Source organism: Pleurodeles waltl, chromosome 8 (genome assembly GCF_031143425.1).
Source record: "Pleurodeles waltl isolate 20211129_DDA chromosome 8, aPleWal1.hap1.20221129, whole genome shotgun sequence".
Classification (NCBI taxonomy): Eukaryota; Metazoa; Chordata; class Amphibia; order Caudata; family Salamandridae; genus Pleurodeles; species Pleurodeles waltl.
In genome coordinates, this window is record NC_090447.1 from 11,648,760 (window position 1) to 11,672,286 (window position 23,527).

The window sequence follows — 23,527 nt, forward strand, 5'->3', positions numbered from 1 at the left end:
AGGTGAGGGGATGTCATCTGACGTTAACAGCATGGGGAAGAAGCTGTGGTTCTGCCTGGGACCTAGAACCCTGCCTGTCTCCTCAGAAGAAAAGGAAAGTGTCTGGCCCAGGAGGAATAGTGTCTGTCCAGGTGCAGGAACACAGCTGTGTCCCCAGTGTGTGGAAAACTCAAAAGAAGCCAACTAGCCAGTGGCTTTGATGAAGGGATAGACCTGTGTTGTGAGTTGCCTTGCAGTCTTACCGTGAAGTTCTATTGGTGAACTGCAAAAAGAACCGCATCTTAATAACCCAGTGCCACCCGGTAGTATAGGACTGCTGCTGCCAGTGTGCTGCAAATATTCAGAGGCCCCCCCTACTTCCAAAGTGAGAAAAACTGCCCTGGCTCAGGGGATGCAATTGCCCAGGCTGACCTGCCTGGGGCTACATCAGATGAAGGCAAGCACTCACAGGAGCAGCCTGTCCAGAGGACACCTGAAGTGATCCGGGAGAAAGAGGAGCAGGACTGATGCTGCTGTTGAAGTGGCACCACACAGGTCTCTAAAGTTGTTTGCCAGCATGCACACCTATAGCACCTGCCAAGCTGCATCCTTAGCTGAGTAGATAACATGCAAGACATGACTGTACTGAGAGACTGTAACTAAGTTAAACTCTTTTGATAAAGAACTGTATGAACTGATCTACTGGTTGCCTACAGGTGACCCCTTTCTGAAACTTGCACCTATGCCTAAAAATACCCTGAATTTGAGTTGCAGTAAGAACAGCCTTAGACCTGGAGGGCAGTGTCAAGTAGGTAGGAGGGTGCTGGAGCTGGTGCAGCATTTTATTACAGGTCTTTGGGAGAAATATTTTAAAGTTAATCTGATATCTATGTGATTGTATAGTATATCATAACTCTGTGTTATTGAAACAGTTTTTTTTCTACAAAAGAAGACAAACAGTAAGCAGGATGGTGATTTATTGATTCTGTCGTTTGATTGTCGGGTTCTAAGTCTTTGCTAGTCCTTGATGCCATGATAGTCAACTGCAGCAGACGGTGTACTTGGCAGAGTTTGCAGAGGAATGGCCTTCAGCTGCCAGGACATCAGAAGCAAACAACCCCAACCACCACCATTGTGGTCCAGTAGTCCATACCTACCCTTGGCAGTCATCTGACAAGTTGTCTACATGGCATCTCTATAACTCAACGCCTTCTCTCCAGCAAAGCCTGGGGCATAGCCTGCAGCCAGCAGCTAAGGTCTTCTAATAAAGCCTCTGCTCTGCATTATGGATCTACCAAGATCTTCACTGGGTCTGGTCTCAGGTTTACTGATGTCAAGTGTGTCAGTCCTTGGTACAGGTTGAACAACACACATGGCTGTCTTCAGACCAAGACACTGTGTGCAGCTAGAGTCCATCTGTGCAGTGCTCTAAGCAAGTCTAGTCTGTGCAGTGTAATGCCTCCCTCTTTGTGGTCACTTGCTGACCAGGCCCCAAGAGACATTTATGTTACCTGTTATACCTCATTCTGGTGTAGCTATTGGTGCCCATACCTCCGATATTAATGGCACGATAAAAGATGATATGATTTTTATTAAAACGGAGTATGGCCAGTGACTACTCTGGTATAGTGCTGGTGAGTGAGCAAAACATGAACAATATCCACAGTAATGTAAATCGCCAGGTAGGATTCTGTCTCTTGAGATGTTGCCTGAACCGGTCTGATGTTTGTGATTTTTACTGCACAAGTAGTTGTATGAGAAATGTACAAGCCGGTCTGGGCCACAACATTTCCTTCAGCCACTTGAGAATGTTATCTACCAATATCCTTACACTGGTTGGATAAACATGTGGTGTTGATGATGGACTGTGTAAAGTCTTAGAGAAACCATTAGAACTCACTGAAGGAGCAGCGAGAATGTCACTAGGTTTTGGTGAAAAAGCTGTTTTTAGTCCTGATGAAACTGCAGCATTTTTACTCAGCAGTGAAAAATTGAGACTTTTCACATAAAGTACACATATGAGCCTATTGTTTAAGTGTGCCTGGTTTCACAGATAGCCTGGACACCACTGGCCATGCAGTAGTCATCAAACACATGCAACAAACAGGAGTCCTAGTGGCTGACCTGTGACAGGTGCAATCCTGGCCCTCTGAAGGATCCCAAGTACTGTATCTGGACACTATGGCCAAGCACGTCAATATCTACCTTAAAGCAGATGGAGCGAGGGGTCACTGGGGCATGTCTGCGTTTATCCACACTCAACATCACTGGTGACATTGAACCAGCTGCTCTTCGCTTCTGGCCTCACAACTATGGATCCACGGGTCAGATTCAAACCAGAAGGTTCTTCTCAAGGATGGCTTTGAAGACATTAATTCCTCCCTCAGCTCTTCCGAGATATATATATATGTCCCCGTTTGTGATGCATTTGTGGACATGAGATCATTTCAGGGATGTATTCTTCTAACAGAGGAACTTTGAAAATAGAGATCGAAAGCAGACAAACCCTCGCAAGAGAAATTATATCAATATTCAAGATAGCCTTCCTGCTGCTGAAAGCAATTGACAGGAAATACAACGAAGGAGTGACATTTGTCTCGGGGAGATGGAGAATGCCCAGGAAGAGTGATAAGTAGGGGTCCGAGCATTGCAGGTATCTCTCGTAATGCTGTCGTTCTCATCAATATTCTGCTATTCCGGACAAGCCAACTACTGAGTTGACCAAAGAAAACAGTCATCAATATCATCAAGCAGCCCTCCTTTCACACACACACTGTGAGGCCACCCCCACTCATAGCGGACCTCTTGACACCCCAAGTATTGTCCAACTACCACAGGATAACACTTGTATGAAGCTGCGTGACAAGACCGCCTTGAAACTCTCAGACTTACCTCAGCCTATGGTGCTAGGTCAACATCCCAACGCATGGACGCATATATATTGATGCTGCCCTTGACATGTCAGAACATTATAACCTGTCTTCCTATCCTGGTCCCGTTTGACTAGAAAGAGCATCTCTAGGTAGGCCTTGTACCCTCCCCCCACAAAGACTTCAGTGCATTCAAAACTGACTTTTGTATCAAGGGACATTACTATATCTACATGTACAATAACATCTACACACCTAGTCGAAGGATCCATATCACCACCACACACTAAACACTCTACAGTGCTTACTCACTCTCCACCGAAATCCCTTCTGAACAATGAACAAATACAGGTCAAGGACCCATAAAATCTACACTTATCAGCTGCTTCCCAACCTAGCGTGTCAGATTCATTCACAGGCATCCAGTCACCCCTCAGTAAAATCTTTTTTTTAGTTCAGGTCTCCAGAATTTGGAACTCGAGTTCACATCTTTTCTGTGCCACTAGTGATCACCAAGACTTCAGAAAAGTATTAACAATTTCCACAGCCTACAAGCGGTACACTGAAAAGAAAGAGCAAGTCTTGATGCAAGAAACATGTATTCTGATAAGAAGATCCTCAGGCTCCCTCTCTAATCTCATGCATCAGCAAGAAGCCTACTCTATACAATCACACACCAAGAAGCCTCAAGCACATGAGTTCACGTCTTAAGCTCAAACATGGAAGGCAACACGAAGTCTCTCATTGAGTCAACTATGAAGCATCGCAGACCAACCATCAATCGTGACGTGTGTATGGATCACCACCAGGATGCAGTAGGCACCTGTTTACAAGACCACACTGCACACAAGGGACACTCCAATCACACTACAGGGAGTGCAGAATTATTAGGCAAATGAGTATTTTGACCACATCATCCTCTTTATGCATGTTGTCTTACTCCAAGCTGTATAGGCTCGAAAGCCTACTACCAATTAAGCATATTAGGTGATGTGCATCTCTGTAATGAGAAGGGGTGTGGTCTAATGACATCAACACCCTATATCAGGTGTGCATAATTATTAGGCAACTTCCTTTCCTTTGGCAAAATGGGTCAAAAGAAGGACTTGACAGGCTCAGAAAAGTCAAAAATAGTGAGATATCTTGCAGAGGGATGCAGCACTCTTAAAATTGCAAAGCTTCTGAAGCGTGATCATCGAACAATCAAGCGTTTCATTCAAAATAGTCAACAGGGTCGCAAGAAGCGTGTGGGAAAACCAAGGCGCAAAATAACTGCCCATGAACTGAGAAAAGTCAAGCGTGCAGCTGCCACGATGCCACTTGCCACCAGTTTGGCCATATTTCAGAGCTGCAACATCACTGGAGTGCCCAAAAGCACAAGGTGTGCAATACTCAGAGACATGGCCAAGGTAAGACAGGCTGAAAGACGACCACCACTGAACAAGACACACAAGCTGAAACGTCAAGACTGGGCCAAGAAATATCTCAAGACTGATTTTTCTAAGGTTTTATGGACTGATGAAATGAGAGTGAGTCTTGATGGGTCAGATGGATGGGCCCGTGGCTGGATTGGTAAAGGGCAGAGAGCTCCAGTCCGACTCAGACGCCAGCAAGGTGGAGGTGGAGTACTGGTTTGGGCTGGTATCATCAAAGATGAGCTTGTGGGGCCTTTTCGGGTTGAGGATGGAGTCAAGCTCAACTCCCAGTCCTACTGCCAGTTCCTGGAAGACACCTTCTTCAAGCAGTGGTACAGGAAGAAGTCTGCATCCTTCAAGAAAAACATGATTTTCATGCAGGACAATGCTCCATCACACGCGTCCAAGTACTCCACAGCGTGGCTGGCAAGAAAGGGTATAAAAAAGGAAATCTAATGACATGGCCTCCTTGTTCACCTGATCTGAACCCCATTGAGAACCTGTGGTCCATCATCAAATGTGAGATTTACAAGGAGGGAAAACAGTACACCTCTCTGAACAGTGTCTGGGAGGCTGTGGTTGCTGCTGCACGCAATGTTGATGGTGAACAGATCAAAACACTGACTGAATCCATGGATGGCAGGCTTTTGAGTGTCCTTGCAAAGAAAGGTGGCTATATTGGTCACTGATTTGTTTTTGTTTTGTTTTTGAATGTCAGAAATGTATATTTGTGAATGTTGAGATGTTATATTGGTTTCACTGGTAATGATAAATAATTGAAATGGGTATATATTTTTTTTTGTTAAGTTGCCTAATAATTATGCACAGTGATAGTCACCTGCACACACAGATATCCCCCTAACATAGCTAAAACTAAAAACAAACTAAAAACTACTTCCAAAAATATTCCGTTTTGATATTAATGAGTTTTTTGGGTTCATTGAGAACATGGTTGTTGTTCAATAATAAAATTAATCCTCAAAAATACAACTTGCCTAATAATTCTATACTCCCTGTAGATACAACCACCCTACATAATCCACACTCTTGGCCATGATAAAATCACACCACTATTCATACACATACCTCCAGGTGGACCAAAACAGCAGAGGATTGTGTTAATGGCTGATGGCTGTGCCCTACAGAGATGCTGGGCATATACCAGGTACTTGGTGTGGAACCAGTTTCAGAACTCACACTCGGAGAGATGATGTAGAAAGTCTCAGAACTCAGAGCTGGAGGGATGGCATGTGGAACCAGTCTCAGAACTGAGACCTCACGAGTAGACATGGAAACAGACTCAGAACTCAGTCCCGGAGAGATGACTCAGAACCAGTTTCAGAACCCAGAACGTGAGAGATGACATGGAAGCAGTCTCAGAACCCACACCTGAAGAGGTGATGTTTAACCAGTCTCAGAACCTAGACCTGAAGAGATGATGTGGAACCAGTCTCAGAACTCAGACATGGAGATGCGACGTGGAACCAGTCTCAGAACCTGAGAGATGAGGTGGAACCAGTCTCAGAACCTGAGAGATGACGTGGAACCACTCTCAGAACTGAGACCTGAAGAGATGACATGGAACCATTCAGAACTGAGAGCTGAAGATTGATGTGGAACCAGTCTCAGAACTCAGACCTGGAGGGCTGACATGGAACCAGTCTTGGTACTGACCTGGAGGGTTGGCAAGGAACCAGTGTGGGTACTGAGACCTGAAGAGATGATGCTGAACCAGTCTCTGAACCAGAACCTGAGCGACGATGTGGTACCAATCTTAGTGCGATTATGTGGAACCAGTCTCAGAACTGAGACCTGAAGAGATGACATGGACCCAGGCTTGGAACCCAGAAACTGTGAGATGCGTGGAACTGTCTCAGTACCCAGATCCTGAAAGGTGATGTGATATCAGTCAGAAGTTCAAGACCAGAAGAGATGACCTGGAACCAGTCTCAGAACTGAGACCTGAAAAGATGACGTGGAACCCGTCTCAGAACGCAGAATCTGAAAGATGACGTGGAACCAGTCTCAGAATGCAGAATCTGAAAGATGACGTGGAACCGGTCTCAGAAGCGACACCTGAAAAGATGACGTGGAACCGGTCTCAGAAGCGACACCTGAAGAGATGACCTGGAACCAGTTTCAGAACTGTGACCTGAAAAGATGACGTGGAACCAGTCACAGAACGCAGAATCTGAAAGATGACGTGGAACCGGTCTCAGAACCGGAGAGATGAAGTGGAAGCAGTTTCACAACCGAGATCTGAAGAGATGAGGTGGACCCAGTCTCGGAGCATAACTACCCCTTTAGCACCTCATTGACGTCATCATTGCCTTTGACCTTACAGATGGCTCCAGTGCCCAATGTCCGGGATAGTGAAACCTAACTACCACTTACATACATACATACACCCATATATATATACATACGTGTGTGGATACATACATGCATGCATACATACATACACACCTAAAATCAAGGCAGATGAAGACCACGCCACACTGCATTGGCAATAACAATGAAAGCACCAGACTGCTCTCGGAGCCCAAGAGAGGGCACAGCCAATGAGAACATAGATTGGCACACGTGTCATTCAGATGAATATCTTGTCCTGCGCCAGGTCACCTCGTGGCCGGCTTGAAGAGCTGGGATCGTGAAAGGCCTGGTGCTGCCCCGTGAGGCCCGTGTTCTGGTCCTCTGCCTGAGTGGTCTCCACACGTGGTGAGGGCTCGGGCAGGACACATCCTTGGCACCCTGGTCCCTCAAGGAGGGCAGAGAGCCCGCTGGGAAGGGCTGGTCTCTGAAGCTGGAAGCTCATGGAAGGACCACAGAATGGGATGGTTCATTAAAGGCCTTTCAAAGATGCTTCGGCCTGGAGGGGTCACATCCGCCGATAAGGGTGAATAACCCCCAGGCTGGGCACCGGAGAGTGACGTGAGTTTGTGTGAGACAAACATGCGAACATCAAAGCAATGCACATTATAAAGAACCCAGCAGAGATAATCCTCCCTGGATTTAGCAAGACACCCAGCTAGATTTACTTAAACCTAAAAGTGAGAATGAATGAGGTCCCGCCACAAAGCACTCCCGCCGCAGCCAATGACACGTTTGGTTTCTCTGTGTGCACACACAGCACTAGGTGAGGTCTTTCGTGCACTCAAGCACACCCTAGGTCAGAGGTCACGAGCGTGGAGCTAGGACTATAGAGGTAAGTGTGCGTTTCTCAGCATCACACGAACTTCGAGCTGATAAGCGTCTAGGCGCGGGCCCTGACAAAGGGGCTGGGTGTGTGTCTCCCCTGTTTGCCTTCTCTGGGGCTTTGTAAGCGCTGTGAGGAGACGTCAGGGCGCTATGGTATATAAGGAGCCCCTGACACCACCTCCCTTCATCTCCTGGACCTTGAGCCAAGCACAAGAAACATGAGGTGGTTCCTTCTTCTGGCGCTGGTGGCGGCGACCGAGGCCCTGGTCAAGTGAGTATTTACCATCATTCGTGACTGAACACCTGGTATTCCCTCTTCCGGCTCCAGATGTCCTATGACAGGTCATCTGCGGGGAGCAGGGGGCACACGTGGCGTGCTCGGGCCCATCCAAGAACATCTGGGAAAATGGCAAATGGGGTACATTCCACACGCATTTGTCATTATATATTCGATTGTATTCGGCATAGTAAATGATGACGTTACAGAGCACCAGGATACAGCAATCTTTATTGGGGTTCTTCAATGATTCCCTCAACATCACCCTCTAGCAGGGCCCCTCAGCTATCCATAGCCCCTCTCTCATGTGCATTCCATTTGTTTTATAGCGCCTCACTTACCAGCGTAGGGTCTTGGAGCACTTTAAATACAGAGACAATGACTCGTAGGTGAGTTCATTAGTTTATAGAAAATGTTACATTAGGAAAGGGAGAGCTTGGGAAGCACAAAATCAGGATCAGAACCTAACACAGTCGTTAGGGTTGAGTTTACTAATAATTTATTTCTATCAAACAAACCTTTCTAAATTAGGATAATCAAAGACTCGAAAAACATAACTTTGTAGCCTGTGCCTTGCAGTTTTATTGCAGCTCCTTGGTGGCAGCTCATAGCTCACTGTGCTAGATTGTGATTGTAACTTATGAACTGCACAGTAACACAATGATCTCTGTGACAAAAGCAGCATCCCGCTGGGCATTGCACATAAAATACTGTTCTGTGATCTGCACAGTACACGTTCTTTGCAGCAGGCGTATTAACCCTTTCTGCTACCTTAGGTGAGCCAAACCTGCTACTAGACAACACCCCGATCTCTCTCCAGCAGGTACAATAATCACCAGAGTTATGCTGTCACTGTTATTGTTGCCTGAAAACCGCTGGATATACAAGGAACTCTGCAGTGCTTTTAAAACTGCTGCGCTGCTATAAAACCGGCCCCAAGTACCAAAAGCAGCCCGCACGCTTCCAGCCTCGAGCCACAGCAATGGTTTCCAAACGGTCACACACAGGCTGGCACACAGTGGGGCAGATTTAGGAAAAGTGAGAAGCACCACTTTCCTTGCACCCCTAGCGCCCCCCATGACGACGCAGCATGGCGACGGATGGGGGGCATTTGTTGTACTGTTCGGGGTTAGCGCCAACATTTTGGTGCTAACTCTGAACAGGACATAGGGTCTCATTATAAATAATGGCGTGCCCCCTTTTAACACCTGTTTTGAGCAGTCATTAGAAATGCTAAAAGAAATGGTGCAAAGAAATCTTTTAGATTTGTTTGCGCCATTGTTTGGGCCCCCCCTAACAGGGTAACCCCCCCTCGAATACATTATGCCTGGTGCAGGTATATTTTGATGTAAGGATTAAAAAGTGGATGCATTGCACCAACTCTGTAAATCTGGTGCCGAGATTTTAGTCTCGTTGGGCCACATTAGCGTAAAAAATGTCGCTGCAGTGGGGCAAGGAGGCGCTGGGGGCTCGTAAATCTTGGCCAAGGTTCTGAAGGCCATGCTCCCCTCTCTCTCCTTCTCTTGCCCACTTGTACTCTCCTCACTCCCCCTCTCTCACGCTCTGTCTCTGCCTTCCTCTCTCTCTCCCCCTCCCCCTTCTTGTCTCTCTCTGTCTCCCCATCCTCTCTCTCCTCTCTTCTCTCTCTCTATGTTTTGATTTCCTCTCTCTCCCTCTCTCGTTCTCCGTCTCTCTCACACATGGTAAACTGAACACCACAAACCCCTTCTCTCTCCCTCCTCTTCTGTTCTCTCACTGTCGCACTCAGTCTTCCTCTTGCTTTGCCTCCCTCTACTGATGTCTCTGTCCCTCTCTTCTTCCTTTCCCCCTCTCATCCTCTTCTGCTCTCGTTCTGCACCTCTTTCTCCCTCTCACTTTCTCTGTCTCTCTCACACAATGTACACAACGCCATGACCCCCTCTCTCTTCTTTACTCCCTCTTCCTTTGTCTCCCTCTCCTGCCCTCTCTCTCGCTCTCTTTCCTGCCATCTCTCTCTCTCTCTCTTTCCTGCCCTCTCGCTTGCTCTCTCTCTCTGTCTCTCTCCCTCTTCCTTTTTCCCTCTCTTCCTCTTCCCCATACTCTGTCTCTCACCCTCTTCCACTCCCTCTCTCTCTGTCTCTCTCTCTCCCACTTTCTCTCTCTCTCACACACAGTCTACGCAACACTTACGCAACACTTGGCTCCCCGCTTTCTTTGCCCTCTCTCCCTCTTCCCTTTTCCCTCTCTGTCTCTCCCCATACTCTGTCTCCCACCATGTTCCACTCTCTCTCTACCTCTCTGTCTCTGTTTCTCTTCCCCCTCTCCGTCCCTCTTACACTCTTTGTGTGTCTCTCTCCCACTTTCTCTGTCTCTGACACACATGGTGTACATAAAGCCATGACCCCCCCCTCTTCTTTTCTCCCTCTCCCTTTGCCTCCCTCTCCTGCTGCCTCTCTCTCTCCCTCTCTCTCCCATTCTGTCTCCTCCCTCTTCCACTCTCTCTCTCTTTTTCTATTCTCCCTCTTACACTCTCTCTCTGTCTCTCTCCCACTTTCTCTGTCTCTCTCACACACATAACACCCTGGTTCCCCCCTTCTTTGCCCTCTCTTCCTTTGTCTCCCTCTCCTGCTGCCTCTCTCTCCTCTCTGCTTCTCTTCCCTCTCTCTCTCTCCCTCTCCCTTTCTCTCTCTCTCACACACGGTGTACACAACACCATGGCCCCCCTTCTTTGCCCTCTCTTCCTTTGTCTCCCTCTCCTGCTGCCTCTCTCTCCTCTCTGCTTCTCTTCCCTCTCTCCCTCTCCCTTTCTGTCTCTCTCACACACAAACAAACCTAAACACAAATTCCGAGCCGTGTCTGTGGCGCCCAGAGATATGGAAGGATCGTGGTACCTCCACACCCCTGGCTACTGGTAGGAGCTGTCGGCTTGGAAACTGGGGCCTTGAGTTTGGGTCCTGGTGTTGTTTCAATTTCCTTGTTTTCTGGGCAGATCACTTCGGACCTGATTTAGATCTTGGCGGAAGGGATACTCTATCAGAAGCGTGACAGATATCCTGCCAGCGATATTAGGATCCCATTATATCCTATGGACATTGTAATGCAGCGGATGGGATATCTGTCACGTTTGTAACGAAGTATTCCGTCCACGAGATCTGAATCAGGTCCTTAATTTGCCCGTTCCAAAACCAAAAAACACAATCTGACGTTGTGCAATGTAATCTGGAGCTGCAATGCCCTCGGGTCAAGGATGAGCTCTCTGAAACTGCAGAAAAGATAATGTTTTCTGGAGTAATGAAGTAATACTTTTTAAATATTTTCTAGACTTCAGGATTGTTATCCAGCCTCTCTGGTGGCAGATGAGAACAGAGATAGTCCAGGGCTTCCTGGTCCCATGTCGTGGGCTAGAAGACACCAGTCTATGGCTCCTGGCCAGTGCGTGGCCACTAGCCTCTGCAGGAACTAGTGCCTGGAAACCGGACTTTTGCACGTGATCCTGGTGTCAACTGATAACCCGCCCAGTGCTGTGTTTGCTCACACTCAGGCGGCTTAGTAACAATCCCTGGCAGTGCTTAATTTGAGCCGATAGTTGTGGTTGGGGCCACCTAGGCCTTTAAGTGGATTTTTTTTAAAAGGGGGGGATCCCTAGAAGGGGCGTGACTTGTGTAAATAAAAATGTCAACTAAAATTCAGGGCTTCCCTTGGAGTGCCACCAACCAGTATTTTGATGCCTTTCTGAGCTTTCTGTTATTGCATCCAGATGTATAACCTAAATGACACCCACTTAAAACAAGGCAGGAGTTTTGGCTTTGCCAGTGGTTGTTAGCTGTTGGGGATGAAGGAGTAACAACAATGATGTTGTTGTAAATGAAATAATGTCGAAATGGTTTCATTTCTAAAATGATGAGCCTGTGAATTACACGTTACTAGGGTCTTGGGAATGGGTAGTGATCTTCAGAGTCTCAGTCACCCCTATTGGTCCCTTCACAACGCCTTCCTCAGCAGTCTGTGTTAGACGTGGACGCCCTTTTTCTCTCCACATCTTTCTGAAATCCTTCATCTGCCGATCTCACATCTCATCTCTTCCCTCTTCAGCACTCTGTTTTTACTCTGTCTTGCATGAACTTCCTCGCCTCTCCTCCACTTCACCACCTACAAACACACAACGCACACACTCACCGGTCCGCCCTGCATTTCATTTAAATTTAGCTTTTCCAGTATTTTGCCACCTGTGTACTTCCTTCAGGCAGATTTGTCTCACAACTGCAACTGGTATATGTAACCATTGATCTGTGCACTCTGCAGAGGGTCAGGGATTGATGGTCATGTTTTCTGAACACCATTGTGGCCCACTGACTGCACTGAGAAGAACTTGCACCACCTTTTGCCTGAGATCCAGAGCTCTCAATCATGGCCCTTTATAAACACCTGGAGGCGGCTCAGTTCACACTTTGCACTACACAAGAGTGATATGCTGCACTCACAACATCCTGAGAAAAGTAAACATGCCTAGGAAATGCAAGATTGAGTGAAGGATGTGAAATGTGAACAGGAATGCCATGGATTATTTTACCATTTTTACATTCATAGCTCAGAAATTGATCATTGTTTTTCCCTGTGAAGCAACGGGTGTGAATGCAGGGCTCCAAAGGGACCCGCTTCAATGTTTATTTGGAAGTACTGCTGGGTCTGAGTCCCAGACAGACCTGGCACACTGAAAGCCCTGGTGCCACTGACACTTATTTCCCCACATCAGATATTTACTGAGATCAAGAGAGGGAAAACACACTGATCGGGAAAACACAGGAAGAGGAAGAGAAAGATAGAAACCCGTCACAAAGAGAGAAAGTAGGAACCTGCAAGAAGGAGAAAAGGGGGCAAGGGATGTCTCATTAGTGAATTAAAGTGGTATGAGGTGGTCTTAAAATAACCAGCTCTGGTATATGTAGGGCCAACGTTTATGTGCACCGGCCGCAGACATCTGCACAGACCTTTGAGCACTGACACTCTTTCTTTCACAAATTAATCACTAGCCCCTTGTGTAACACGCATGTTCATTTTAAAGCTGTTTTCAATGTAAACACAGGTTCACACTCCAATCAATCCCTCTCAGTGTACTGTGGGAAAAGAGGAGGGATTTCAGCAGACCACACCACCCAGTTATAAGTACCTCAAAGAGAGAAACTCTGATTTCATCTTCTTTCCTAGCGAGCCATCTTCCAGCTTCCCTTCTCATATAGTGTGTCATCTTCTAGCTTGCACTCTCCCCTAGTGTGTCACCTTCCAGATTGCCTTCTCCACTAGTGTGCCATTTTCCAGGCTGCCTTCTCCCCCAGCGAGCCATCTTTCAGCTTCCCTTCTCACATAGTGTGTCATCTTACAAACTGCCTTCTGCCCTAGTGTGCCATTTTCCAGGCTGTCTTCTCCCCTAGGGTGCCATTTTTCAGCTTGCCTTATCCCCTAGTGTGCCATCTTCCAGCTTGCCTTCTCCACCAGTGTCATCTTCCAGCTTGCCTTCTCCTCTAGTGTGCCCTTTTCCAGGTTGCCTTCTACCCTAGTGTGCCAAGTTCCAGGTTGCCTTCTCCCCTAGTCTGCCATATTCCATCTTGCCTTCTCCCCTAGTGTGCCATCTTCCAGCTTTCCTACTCCCCCAGTGTACCATATACCAGCTGCCCTCTCGCCCAGTGTGCCATCTTCAATCTTGCGTTCTCCCCTAGTGAGCTATCTTCCAGCTTGCCTTCTCCTCTAGTGTGCCATCTACCCACTTGTCTTCAGATATGAACCCCCATGTTGCTGGTCTGTATGAGGTCAGGCCAGACCTTTGCCATCCTTACCCTTATGTTTGCCATTACATAATTCTAGGTCTCCATCACCCTGCACCACCCCCGGCATCCAATCACCCCAGAGAGTATCTGGTTCATCTACCATTTCAAGGTCTCCACTGCAATCGTGATGTATCCCCCCTTCCTGTTTTTTGGGGTTTCCTCTTGTGTGTGAGCTCAGTAGAGGTACCTCCTTTATCTGGTATCCAGGGCTCTGCTGTGATCCACATTCAGGGGGATCAACACCGCATACACTGAGCCCCAAGAGTCCTGCTATTGTACCGTTGAGTACGAATGGAAGTTGTTTTGGGACCCTGCGTGCCATGAAGTGGCTAGACCTGCCTTCAGGGTCCTCGAGATGCTGCATGATCCATAGATGTAAAGTGCCTGTAGGACGTCTCTAGCAGCTTGTCAGCCCGCCTACCGGCCAATGACAACACCACACACGGAGCTGGGTATTACATGTCTTTATTCATCTCCGTGTATCTGTGAACTCCGCAGTATATTCTGCAATCACTTCATCACACTCTAACACAAAGGTCACAGTTCTATCGAGTCCATCAGGAACTACAATGGTTTTGTCATTCACAAGTCACATGACATTAAAAGATCCATGTCCTGGGGGAAGAGATGCTGATGTGGCGGCTGTGTACAAGCCTGGCTCGTAGTGCAGGTAGTGGTCGGGCCCAGAAGGTGCTCTACAGAGTCCCGTGAAAGACACTCAAATTCAGTGTGGGGAATGCTGCAGCACCCCAAAATAATCATGCTGGAGTTCAGGAGGTGAATGAGCGATAAAGATGCCTTTACATTTTGTTTTCATCTTGTCACATCTATTGTCTGTTCAAAGACAGAGTTCGAATGTCAGGCAGCGTCTTCTGTCAAGTTGCTGCTTATCTTTTTAACATGGAAATTGATAGTTAAATTTCTCTGACTCTAAAGTGAGAGTATGTTGTAAAGTGAACTATGTAACGATGTTGGGGTACAGGGAGCAATAAAGGAAAGGCTGTGGGATATCAATTTGTTTCTAACACATTAAATACCTGTAAACGAACTGTACAGATTATTGAAATTATATCAGAGGTTAGGCAAGCACACGTTAGGCACTTTTTTGTAATTCTTTAGTATGATGGATTTTTTTGTGATTCTTTAGTATAGGGGGATCAATGCAAATCAAAACCGTTTACTCAGTGATAGATATTGTTGTTTGTGTGATGTATAGTATATATTGGTAAAACTGATTGTGTGTTACTACACAGTACTTCAGTAATACATGGGTGACTGTGTGCTCCACACCACCCTAACTGTTATACACCACACCCTCACCACTCTTCTGCAGAATGGGCATGGCTCATGTGTTACACTCGTTCTTAGTGTGATGCTTGGATTGACTTCAGTGACCCCACATTGGTGGCAGCACCCCACTCCAAGTGGTCCAGCACCACGGCCTGATTATTACTGCTCTTTTTTCTCTAGCGTTTTCTTTCTGTCTCTACGTCTCTTGCTTCATCGCCCCCTCTCCATTGCTTGTTTGTCTGTGTCTCTTTTTGCTTCTCTTTGAGTCTATCACACACTCCCTACTTTTCTCGCTCTTCTCCTCCCTATGTGTGGCTGTTTGTTTCAGTCTTTCTGCCTATCACTGTCGCTCACTCTCTCTCTTTCTCTTGTTCTGCCTCTATGTTTGGATGTTGTCTGACTCTCACACACATTCTCGCTCTCTCTTCCTCTCTGCATCTCTCTTTTTGTATGTGTTTTCCCTGTTTGTCAATCTTGAGTCCTATTATTTCCACCTATCTCTGTCTCCTTCTTGGCTTGCCTCTCCCTGGTTTCTAGCTCTCCCCTCTCTTTCTGTCTTCCTTGTCTATGTCTCTCCACCAATATATTCTTCTTTACTGCACACAAATTCAAAAGTTCTCTCTCTAAGTATCAGCACCTTTCTCGCATGCAACATTTTTGTCTGTTTTTTCTTGTTCTTTGTATTTGTCTGCATGTTCCAGTCTATGTAACCCAGTTTGCCTTTCTGTTCCACTTTCCATCTCACATTTTGACTTTCTCCCCCATACTCCTGTTTCCCTCCTCCATTTCGTGCTGTTATTCTCCTATCTGTACTCTTTCCTCCTTCCCTTTGCCTCTTACCTTTCTCTTTTACTCTCTCCTTCAGGGTCACTCTTCAGAAAAAAAAGTCTCTGAGGGAGAGCCTCAGGGAACAAGGCAAGCTGGGTGACTTCCTGAAGAAGCACACGATTAATCCAGCTAGCAAGTACTCTGCTATCCTGGCTGCACAGGTGTCCAGTGAGCCAATGACAAACTACATGGACGTGAGTACCTTCCAGCAGAAACGAGGACCACAGTGCATGATGGGTAATGCTGTGTGTGCAACTCTGAGGGAATGGTGTGAGTTAACTCCTGGAAGTGGTCACAATAACCTGTGACTCCAATTTTGTGTCTATCTTCTAATGGTGTTGGCACAGGGGCAACAGATGGAGGTGATGGTGCTCTATTGATTGAAGAAGTTGTTAAATCTAGTTATTTATTTTATGCATAATAAAAGCAGGCCTACCAAAAGGCCTTATGGAAACAGTAGAGGTTAACTGTGCAAACATTGAATATATGATTAGAGAACCATAGACAAACATGCAGCCTCAGCCCCCTACCCCAATGGTCTTTGCTTCAGAAGCTTACTTGTAGGTCTTAGGTCAGTGCAGGGCAGTTGAGGCCTTCCTGACAGTCCTTAATTTGTACCGGTGTTAGCAGGAGCTCAGTTCCATTAGTTATTTCCTGACTTTAGCAGTTATTTACAAGAGTCCACCAAAAGGTGGTGCTGTCTGCCCTATTGTTTATTAGTACAGCAGCATGGTGTCCAGCAATAAAATAAATGCCACAGCATGTGCACACCTTGCTGCAGTTGCTTCCCTCATACTTATCTTTGGACTGTGCCAGTGTGTGGCATCTGGTATGGTACACCGAGTACTGGGCGATTACATGCAGGGCTGTCCTGTGTTCAAATTGCGGCATGGGCAATATTAAAGTGTTGCAAGTTTGGTGGGGCATTCTGTGTCACAGGTCAGGTCCCTTTCTCCCACTCACCTGAATCACCTGTTCAGGTGCTAAATCAGAGGTGAATGGTCAGCAAAGGGAAGCAACAGAAATAGGGCAAAGGAAACGAAGGAAAGATTAAGTGAAGGGACAGCGAGATCAAGTACGCAGCGACTGGAAATTCCAAACATGTGCCAGTGTGGTGAAGTAAAAATAGATAATTAAAAGCAGAAGTCCCAGGGTGCCCCTCTGAAGCTAGCATCCTGGGCCTAGGTGAGAAGTCATCTACAGAGCTGTATTTTTGTAAACATAAACCCTGGGGACTAATAGAGGGCACGTTTTTTAAAATCCCTGTAATTGTACTAGAGCGGTCACTCTGCAACACCCACACAGCGCGTCTTTGGCAGGAGCACTGCACCAACATGGTGTCAAGGATAAAACTCCATGTAGGAAAGTCATCGTTTTTGCTCTGTTCACCCCCCATTTGTTTGAGTGATACTGGTGGTTACTGACTCTGAAAGTGCCCAAGACTGCTAACAAGGCCCAGTGACAGTGCCTAAAGGTATATGGTATAATTACAATTGGCCAAGACACTCTACTGTAAGTCTCTAGTATATAATAGGGCAGGGAGGTTTAAAGACCCAGGGGACTTAATGCACTTAAGTCTGCACTGCTGTCGTGTCTATTGTTTTGAAGGCAAAAATAAAACTATGTCCACATTCAATTTTGGAGTTAAAAGTACCTCCAAAGTCCAAAACTACCTTTTTATTACATGTATCTCCTCTAAGAACTGCCCTAGGTGGCCCAAAGGTGGGGTGCCTTGTAATAAAAAGAAGAGAAATGTCTAATCGAAATCCAGATCTGAGGACCTGATCTCTGCACGACAAGAGGAAAAGCTTCATAACAGTGACTAAGTGCACAGGTAAAATCTTGACCGGGACCTACCGCTTCCCCTGTCCGCCCTGGCCCCACTGCAGTCAGCCGAAAATGTTGACATTGTCCCATTCCAGCACGACTATTTCATTCATTGGAATTTTGTCATTTTGGTGTCTTTTTTAAAATAAACGTATTCTCTATTTTCTAAATTGGTGTTGACTTTTTTTGGGTTGTGCCTTTTACTTATTCACTGTTTTGGTGATCTTAGATGCTTTACAATTACCTGTCTCCTGAGTTAAGTCTGACTGCTCATTGCCAAGCTACCAAGGGTTGAGCAAGGATGATGGAATGAGACTTGGCTGGACCTTATTAGTGATTGTGGCATTATTACTAGCTGAAGTTGCCTACCTACAGCTACTAATCATCCACCTTCCTACACTCCATTACTGTTGTTGAAGTCATTTACTTTGAACTCTGCTCTTCAGAGGTCTCAAAGGCAAAGGGAATTAAACTTTTTTTGTTCTCCCTTTCTCTCAGCAGTTGATAACAACTTGCCTTATTATAGTGCAAGTTCTGCAGAGTGCTAAATAGTAACTTTTTTTCATATTTTAAAGTTTCTTGGCACTTGAAAGGTGAGGACAGTGAGCTGGCATTCTTTACCTTACCCACCGCACCTGCTTGTGCCGTAGTGGCATAGTAGCCAGGAGGGGCACATTAATGTTTTTCCTTTCACATTTAAAAACCATCACTTTTACCAAATCACTCACGCTCGAGTGATATAATCTAAAGTACTAAGGTTTAAGAAATGTAGTTTGAATTTTGGAGAGATTTCATCATGTTTTTACGTGATTTTAGTTGCATGAGTTACAAGCCGAATATTTTCAAGTCTCTACTTGTGCTTGGGCTCTTGGAACGTGCACAGACCCTTGTTAAGTTCTTTGCTTGCCCACCTCTACCCTGTATTAGAACACTGAAATGTTGAGAGCTCCCCTGGGGACAATGGAGTGGCTTTGGGCTTATAAAGGCTTATTTTTGTCTTCACGTAGTCAGTCCTCAGTAGGAGGATTGTTATAATGGCTTTATAGCCCGTCAGTCTCTGGCTATACCGGTTGTTAAAGGTTCTGTCCCTTTTTGTAGGTCCTCGCCTGAGGTTTGGGCAGTTCACTCAATTTAAGGGTCTTTAACAACAGGTATAACGCTGGGCAATGCGCTATAAGGCTGTACAAATACCCACAATACCCTTTGGAAGGCTGAGAGCCATCGCTGATAACTGCTGATTTCCAATTCAAGGACTCCACTCCAACACAGTCCAGGTGGAGCAGCCATTGGTGGCCACGGGCTGGACCTGATACTGCAGTACACAGTCTGCATGATGTGTCTACTGACGTCATTACATGACCCACAGTGCCCGCCCCCAGTAGCGTGCGCTCGGCTGTGGTTCCAGTTGCAGTGCTGTATAATCACTAAAGGTGTGGGGCAGTAGGAACTGAAGGTAAGACTAGGTCAGTCTTTTATCAGTGTCCAGTATCAGTTAGGTCGCTTTGGATCCTAAGGCAGGGGAGTCATGGTTGGACAGTGTCCAAGCAGGGGGGTGCTTTGTTGTCCTACAGGCGGAGGGGGAATTTCCCTTACGGACTAGGTGGTCTCACACACATAATAGTGTCATGCTTCATCATATGACCACCTAGCCCCACCCAAGTAAGATGGTACTACTTGGGCGGACTCAACCGCTTGGTTAAAAGAACCAGAGGGAGTACTGAAATTAAACTGACTGGATAGTTACATAGATCCAGATGGGGTGAATAATAAAATTACCAAGCATGTCACCAATAGCTACTGCTAGTTTTAATGAAGGTGCGTGCTGGTAAGACTAAAAACAAGGGGGAGAGGCTCGTTAGAGAGTAATGTCTCTTGGAGTCTAAAAAGAAAAGCGGATGACCAACATGTTTCTGCCCTCACTCGGTGCTGGTAGGTCAGGGGCATTCGTCAGGGTCGGAGCACACGCAGTAAGTGGGGTGCTCAAAGTGAATAATGTATGGCCTACCTGAACGGGTAGTTCACGGTGGGGTAGGTCAAGTGGTAGGGGGCGATTTGCCTCTGGTCTGGCTAGTGCCGGGGAGGGGGTTTCCCTTGTAGTCACACTCACTCCAAAGGGAATACCATGGGGGGTACCTACATGCCGGAGCCAGGCCGCTCTGGTCAGTTGCAGTGCTGCCTGAAGGTGATTGGCTCTTTCGTGCGCTCTGGGCTCCATCATTTGTACACCGGGGCAGGCTTCGATTCCACATGGCTGGTTTCTGCTTCACCCCTTCTGAACCGAAACCTGACGAATGAAGGTGTGATCCTAGCTGAGGGCAGCCACAGCAGTGTCAAGTACAGAACAATGAAAAAACTTCTTTGTTTTTGGAACAAAGGACCATATTTGTGGACGATTTCTGTGGTCAGAAACACTGCAAAAATGTTTTTAAATATGTACAAAACACAAATTGTGATTCAGTAACACGTCACTGAATCGCAATTAATGTTTCTGAGTCGCTATTCGGAAGGGGTGTGTTTAGGGCGTCCCTACCAAATACTGAATGTGAATGGGATTTATACATGTTTTGTGAATGAATTAAAAACATTAATATTTTACTGACTTGTTGAAGGAGGTGGCCTCCAAGTTGCAAATGGCATGGGGCCCCCAAAGGGCCCTTTTTACTTTGAGAATGCAAATAATAATATTTTTTTAGAGAGGGCAGTGGTCCTTCAGACCATGTTCTACTTTTAAAAAATGAAACTTCAAAGTTTCATTTTTATTTTTTCAAAGCATGCCATTTTCCTTCAAGGAAAACGAGCTGTATTAAAAAAAATGCTTTTTAAAAACAATCACAGACATGGTGGTCTGCAGGCCACCATCCCTGTGAAGGCTGAGCTGCCTAATGGGTTGCAAACTGCAACCTAACCCATTAATATTTATGAGGTAGGTCGATTTGCGACCACTATGAGTCACTAGAGGAAACTCAAAGAGTTTCATACATTAGGGATGGCGAGTTCCTAATTGTGATTCACAGAGAATCGCAATTAGGAAATCAATATCCATAAAATCTGTACAAATGCATCGGTGTACAAGAGTTTGTCCTCCCAGTAAACTCTATGTGAGTCACTGACATCCCCATTTTGCTGCTTGACAGCTTGCTGTCTGAGACCCTCTAATGTGGGACAGGTTTGCTGTACCACACTCACCTCTTCCCTGGCAGGCCCCCCTCCACCCAAAAGCTCAGCAGTGTCTGCTGCCAGCTCATCTGGTGAAGGTTCTGCACAGGGAGGAAATTCTTCTTCCTCAGAAGGAGAATCATCTGTAGAGGGAGGGATAGTGGGTAGGGATTTACCCTTGCTACCGCTAGCTTTAGGGAGCACTTGGTCCATTGTTCCAGGATCCAAGTTACCCTGTCCTTTTTGCTTTTTGGCCTGAGCCCTTGTCAGAACAAAAATATGCCTAGGAATGCCCAGCATTGCTGCATGAGCATCCAACTCCACTTCTGCCCATGCTGATGTCTCTAAATCGTTCCCTAGTAGACAGTCTACAGGTAAATCTGAGGCAACCACAACTTTCTTTGGACCAGTAACCCCCCCCCCCAGTTGAGATTCACAACAGCCATGGGGTGGCTAAGACTGTTGTTCTGAGCGTCTGTCACTTGGTACTGCTGACCAAGTAGGTGTTGTTCAGGGTGGACCAGTTTCTCTATTACCATGGTAACACTGGCACCTGTGTCCCTGTAGGCCTGAACCTCAACACCATTTATTAGGGGAAGTTGCTTGTACTTATCCGTATTAAGGGGACAAGCAACCAAGGTGGCCAAATCAATGGCACCTTCAGAGACTAACACAGCCTCTGTGGTCTCCCTAACAAGACCAACCCCAACTACATTACTAATAGTGAGCCCAGCTACTCCCTTGGATTGGCTATTTGTAGGTTTGCTCCCACCACCACTGCTATTACTAGGGGTACTAGAATTTGCAGTAGGGGTTGTGGTAGTGGGAGGTTTGGTGTTTTCCTTTGGACAACTGGCATCAGTTGTCCAATGGCCTTTGACTTTACACAAATAACACCAAGGCTTTTTTAGGTTGATTATTGGAAGAGGATTTGGACCCACCACCCCACCAGAGGATTTTTGTGGGCCTGATGAAGACTCAGTTTTACTTTTGTCCCCACCCTTATCAGAAGACTTTCCATCCTTCTTCTTGCCATCCTTGTCACCCCCTGTATGAACTTTTCTGTTCACTCTTGTTCTGACCCAAATGTCTGCCTTCTTTCCCAATTCTTGGGGAGAGATCAGATCTGAGTCCACTAGATATTGGTGTAACAAGTCAGACATACATTTATTCAGAATATGCTCTCTCAGAATAAGATTATACAGGCTTTCATAGTCAGAAACTTTACTGCCATGTAACCACCCCTCCAAGGCCTTCACTGAACAGTCTACAAAGTCTGTCCAGTCTCGTGAGGACTCTTTTCTGGTGTCTCTGAACTTAATCCTGTATTGTTCAGTGGTTAATCCAAATCCATCCAAGAGTGCATCCTTCAAAACTGCAAAATTGTTAGCATCACTTTCTCTAACAGTAAGGAGCCTATCCCTACCCTTTCCAGTGAAAGATAACCACAAAATAGCAGCCCATTGCCTTTGAGGGACCCCCTGTACCATACAGGCCCTCTCAAGTGCAGCAAACCACTTGTTGATGTCATCCCCCTCCTTGTAAGGGGGGACTATCTTGTGCAGATTCCTGGAATCATGCTCTCTAACAGGATTACTATTAGGAATACTGCTGCTGCCACCATGGGATCCTAACCCCAACCTCTGTCTCTCCTTCTCAATGTCTAGGGATTCCCTATCTAAGGCCAGCTGTTGCTGTTTAAGCTTCAGCCTGGTCTCTTCAACCCTCAACTTTTTGAGTTCCCTTTCTAACAAGTTATCCTCAGGGTGGGTGGGTTGGGAATGCTTGGACACAGAAGGCAAGTTTGAAACAACAGAGGGGGATCTGTCCCTAACTGACTGGACCCTAGCAACTTGGCCTCTAGGAATAAAGACTTCCCTAATGTGATGGGAACCTCCATTACTACCAACATTACTGGGTGTCCTGCTAGGGGGCAGATCCTGATCAGAACCCTCCCTGCCTCCCTCAAGGAGATCGCCTGAGTCAGATTGGGAACCTTCTATTAACCTCTCATTTGATGTGCCTGCTTGGGATTCATCATTTACAATAAGCATGTTAAATAGAAATTCTTTGGTAGGGTTCTTTCCTATCACTAAACCTCTTTCTAAGCAGAGACTCCTTAGGCTCTTGTAATTCAAATTGTCAGAAGAAGTATTGACCATTTTAAGAGTAGAGTCTTCTACAGACATGATAGTAAAAGGTTTAGAAATAGTGAGAAGAAAGAAAAAGTTTCAGGACTTTTTTAGAGAACAGAGAAAAAACTTTTTCTAAATTTTAGAAAACTTTTAGAAGTTTTAGAATACTTTTCAGCACTTTGTAAAAAGTTTAAGAGGGGAAAAGCAAAACTTTTTGGTTAGGTGTACATACACTGAACTGTTTTGTATATTATTCTCTTATGAAAAGTACAAAATGACAAAGTGATAAGTAGTTACAAGTACTTATCCCACCACTGCACAACCAATGTAGGAGGCTGGCCTGGCTTGTAGTGGGTACCAGAGGTACTTACACCTTGTGCCAGGTCCAGTTATCCCTTATTAGTGTAGCAGAGGTGTTTCTAGCAGCTCAGGCTGATTGAAGGTAGCTATGGCAAAGCAGCTTAGGCTGAACTAGGAGACATGTAAAGCTCCTACTATACCACTGTTGTCATATGCACAATATCATAAGAAAACACAATACACAGAGTTACTAAAAATAAAGGTACTTTATTTTTATGACAATATGCCAAAAGTATCTGAGTGAGTACCCTCAGTATGACGATAAGTTATATACACAAGTTATATGTACACAAACCAAAATTAGGTAAGTAATAGCAAGAAAAGTAATGCAAACAGTGTAGAATTACAATAGATTGCAATAGGAGCACATAGCTATAGGGGCAACACAAAC

General features: G+C 46.0%; 1 protein-coding gene across 1 annotated transcript in view; it reads left to right on the forward strand.

Annotated features, from left to right (window-relative positions):
• Positions 1 to 7,658: 7,658 nt before the first annotated feature.
• The window catches only part of LOC138249030 (pepsin A-like), a 44,002-nt gene continuing 28,133 nt past the window's right edge, over positions 7,659 to 23,527 (forward strand). The window contains exons 1-2 of the mRNA XM_069203089.1: positions 7,659 to 7,733; positions 15,696 to 15,852. Coding sequence (XP_069059190.1) covers positions 7,681 to 7,733; positions 15,696 to 15,852 — 210 coding nt within the window. The 5' untranslated portion in view covers positions 7,659 to 7,680. The remainder of the gene's footprint in view (positions 7,734 to 15,695; positions 15,853 to 23,527) is intronic.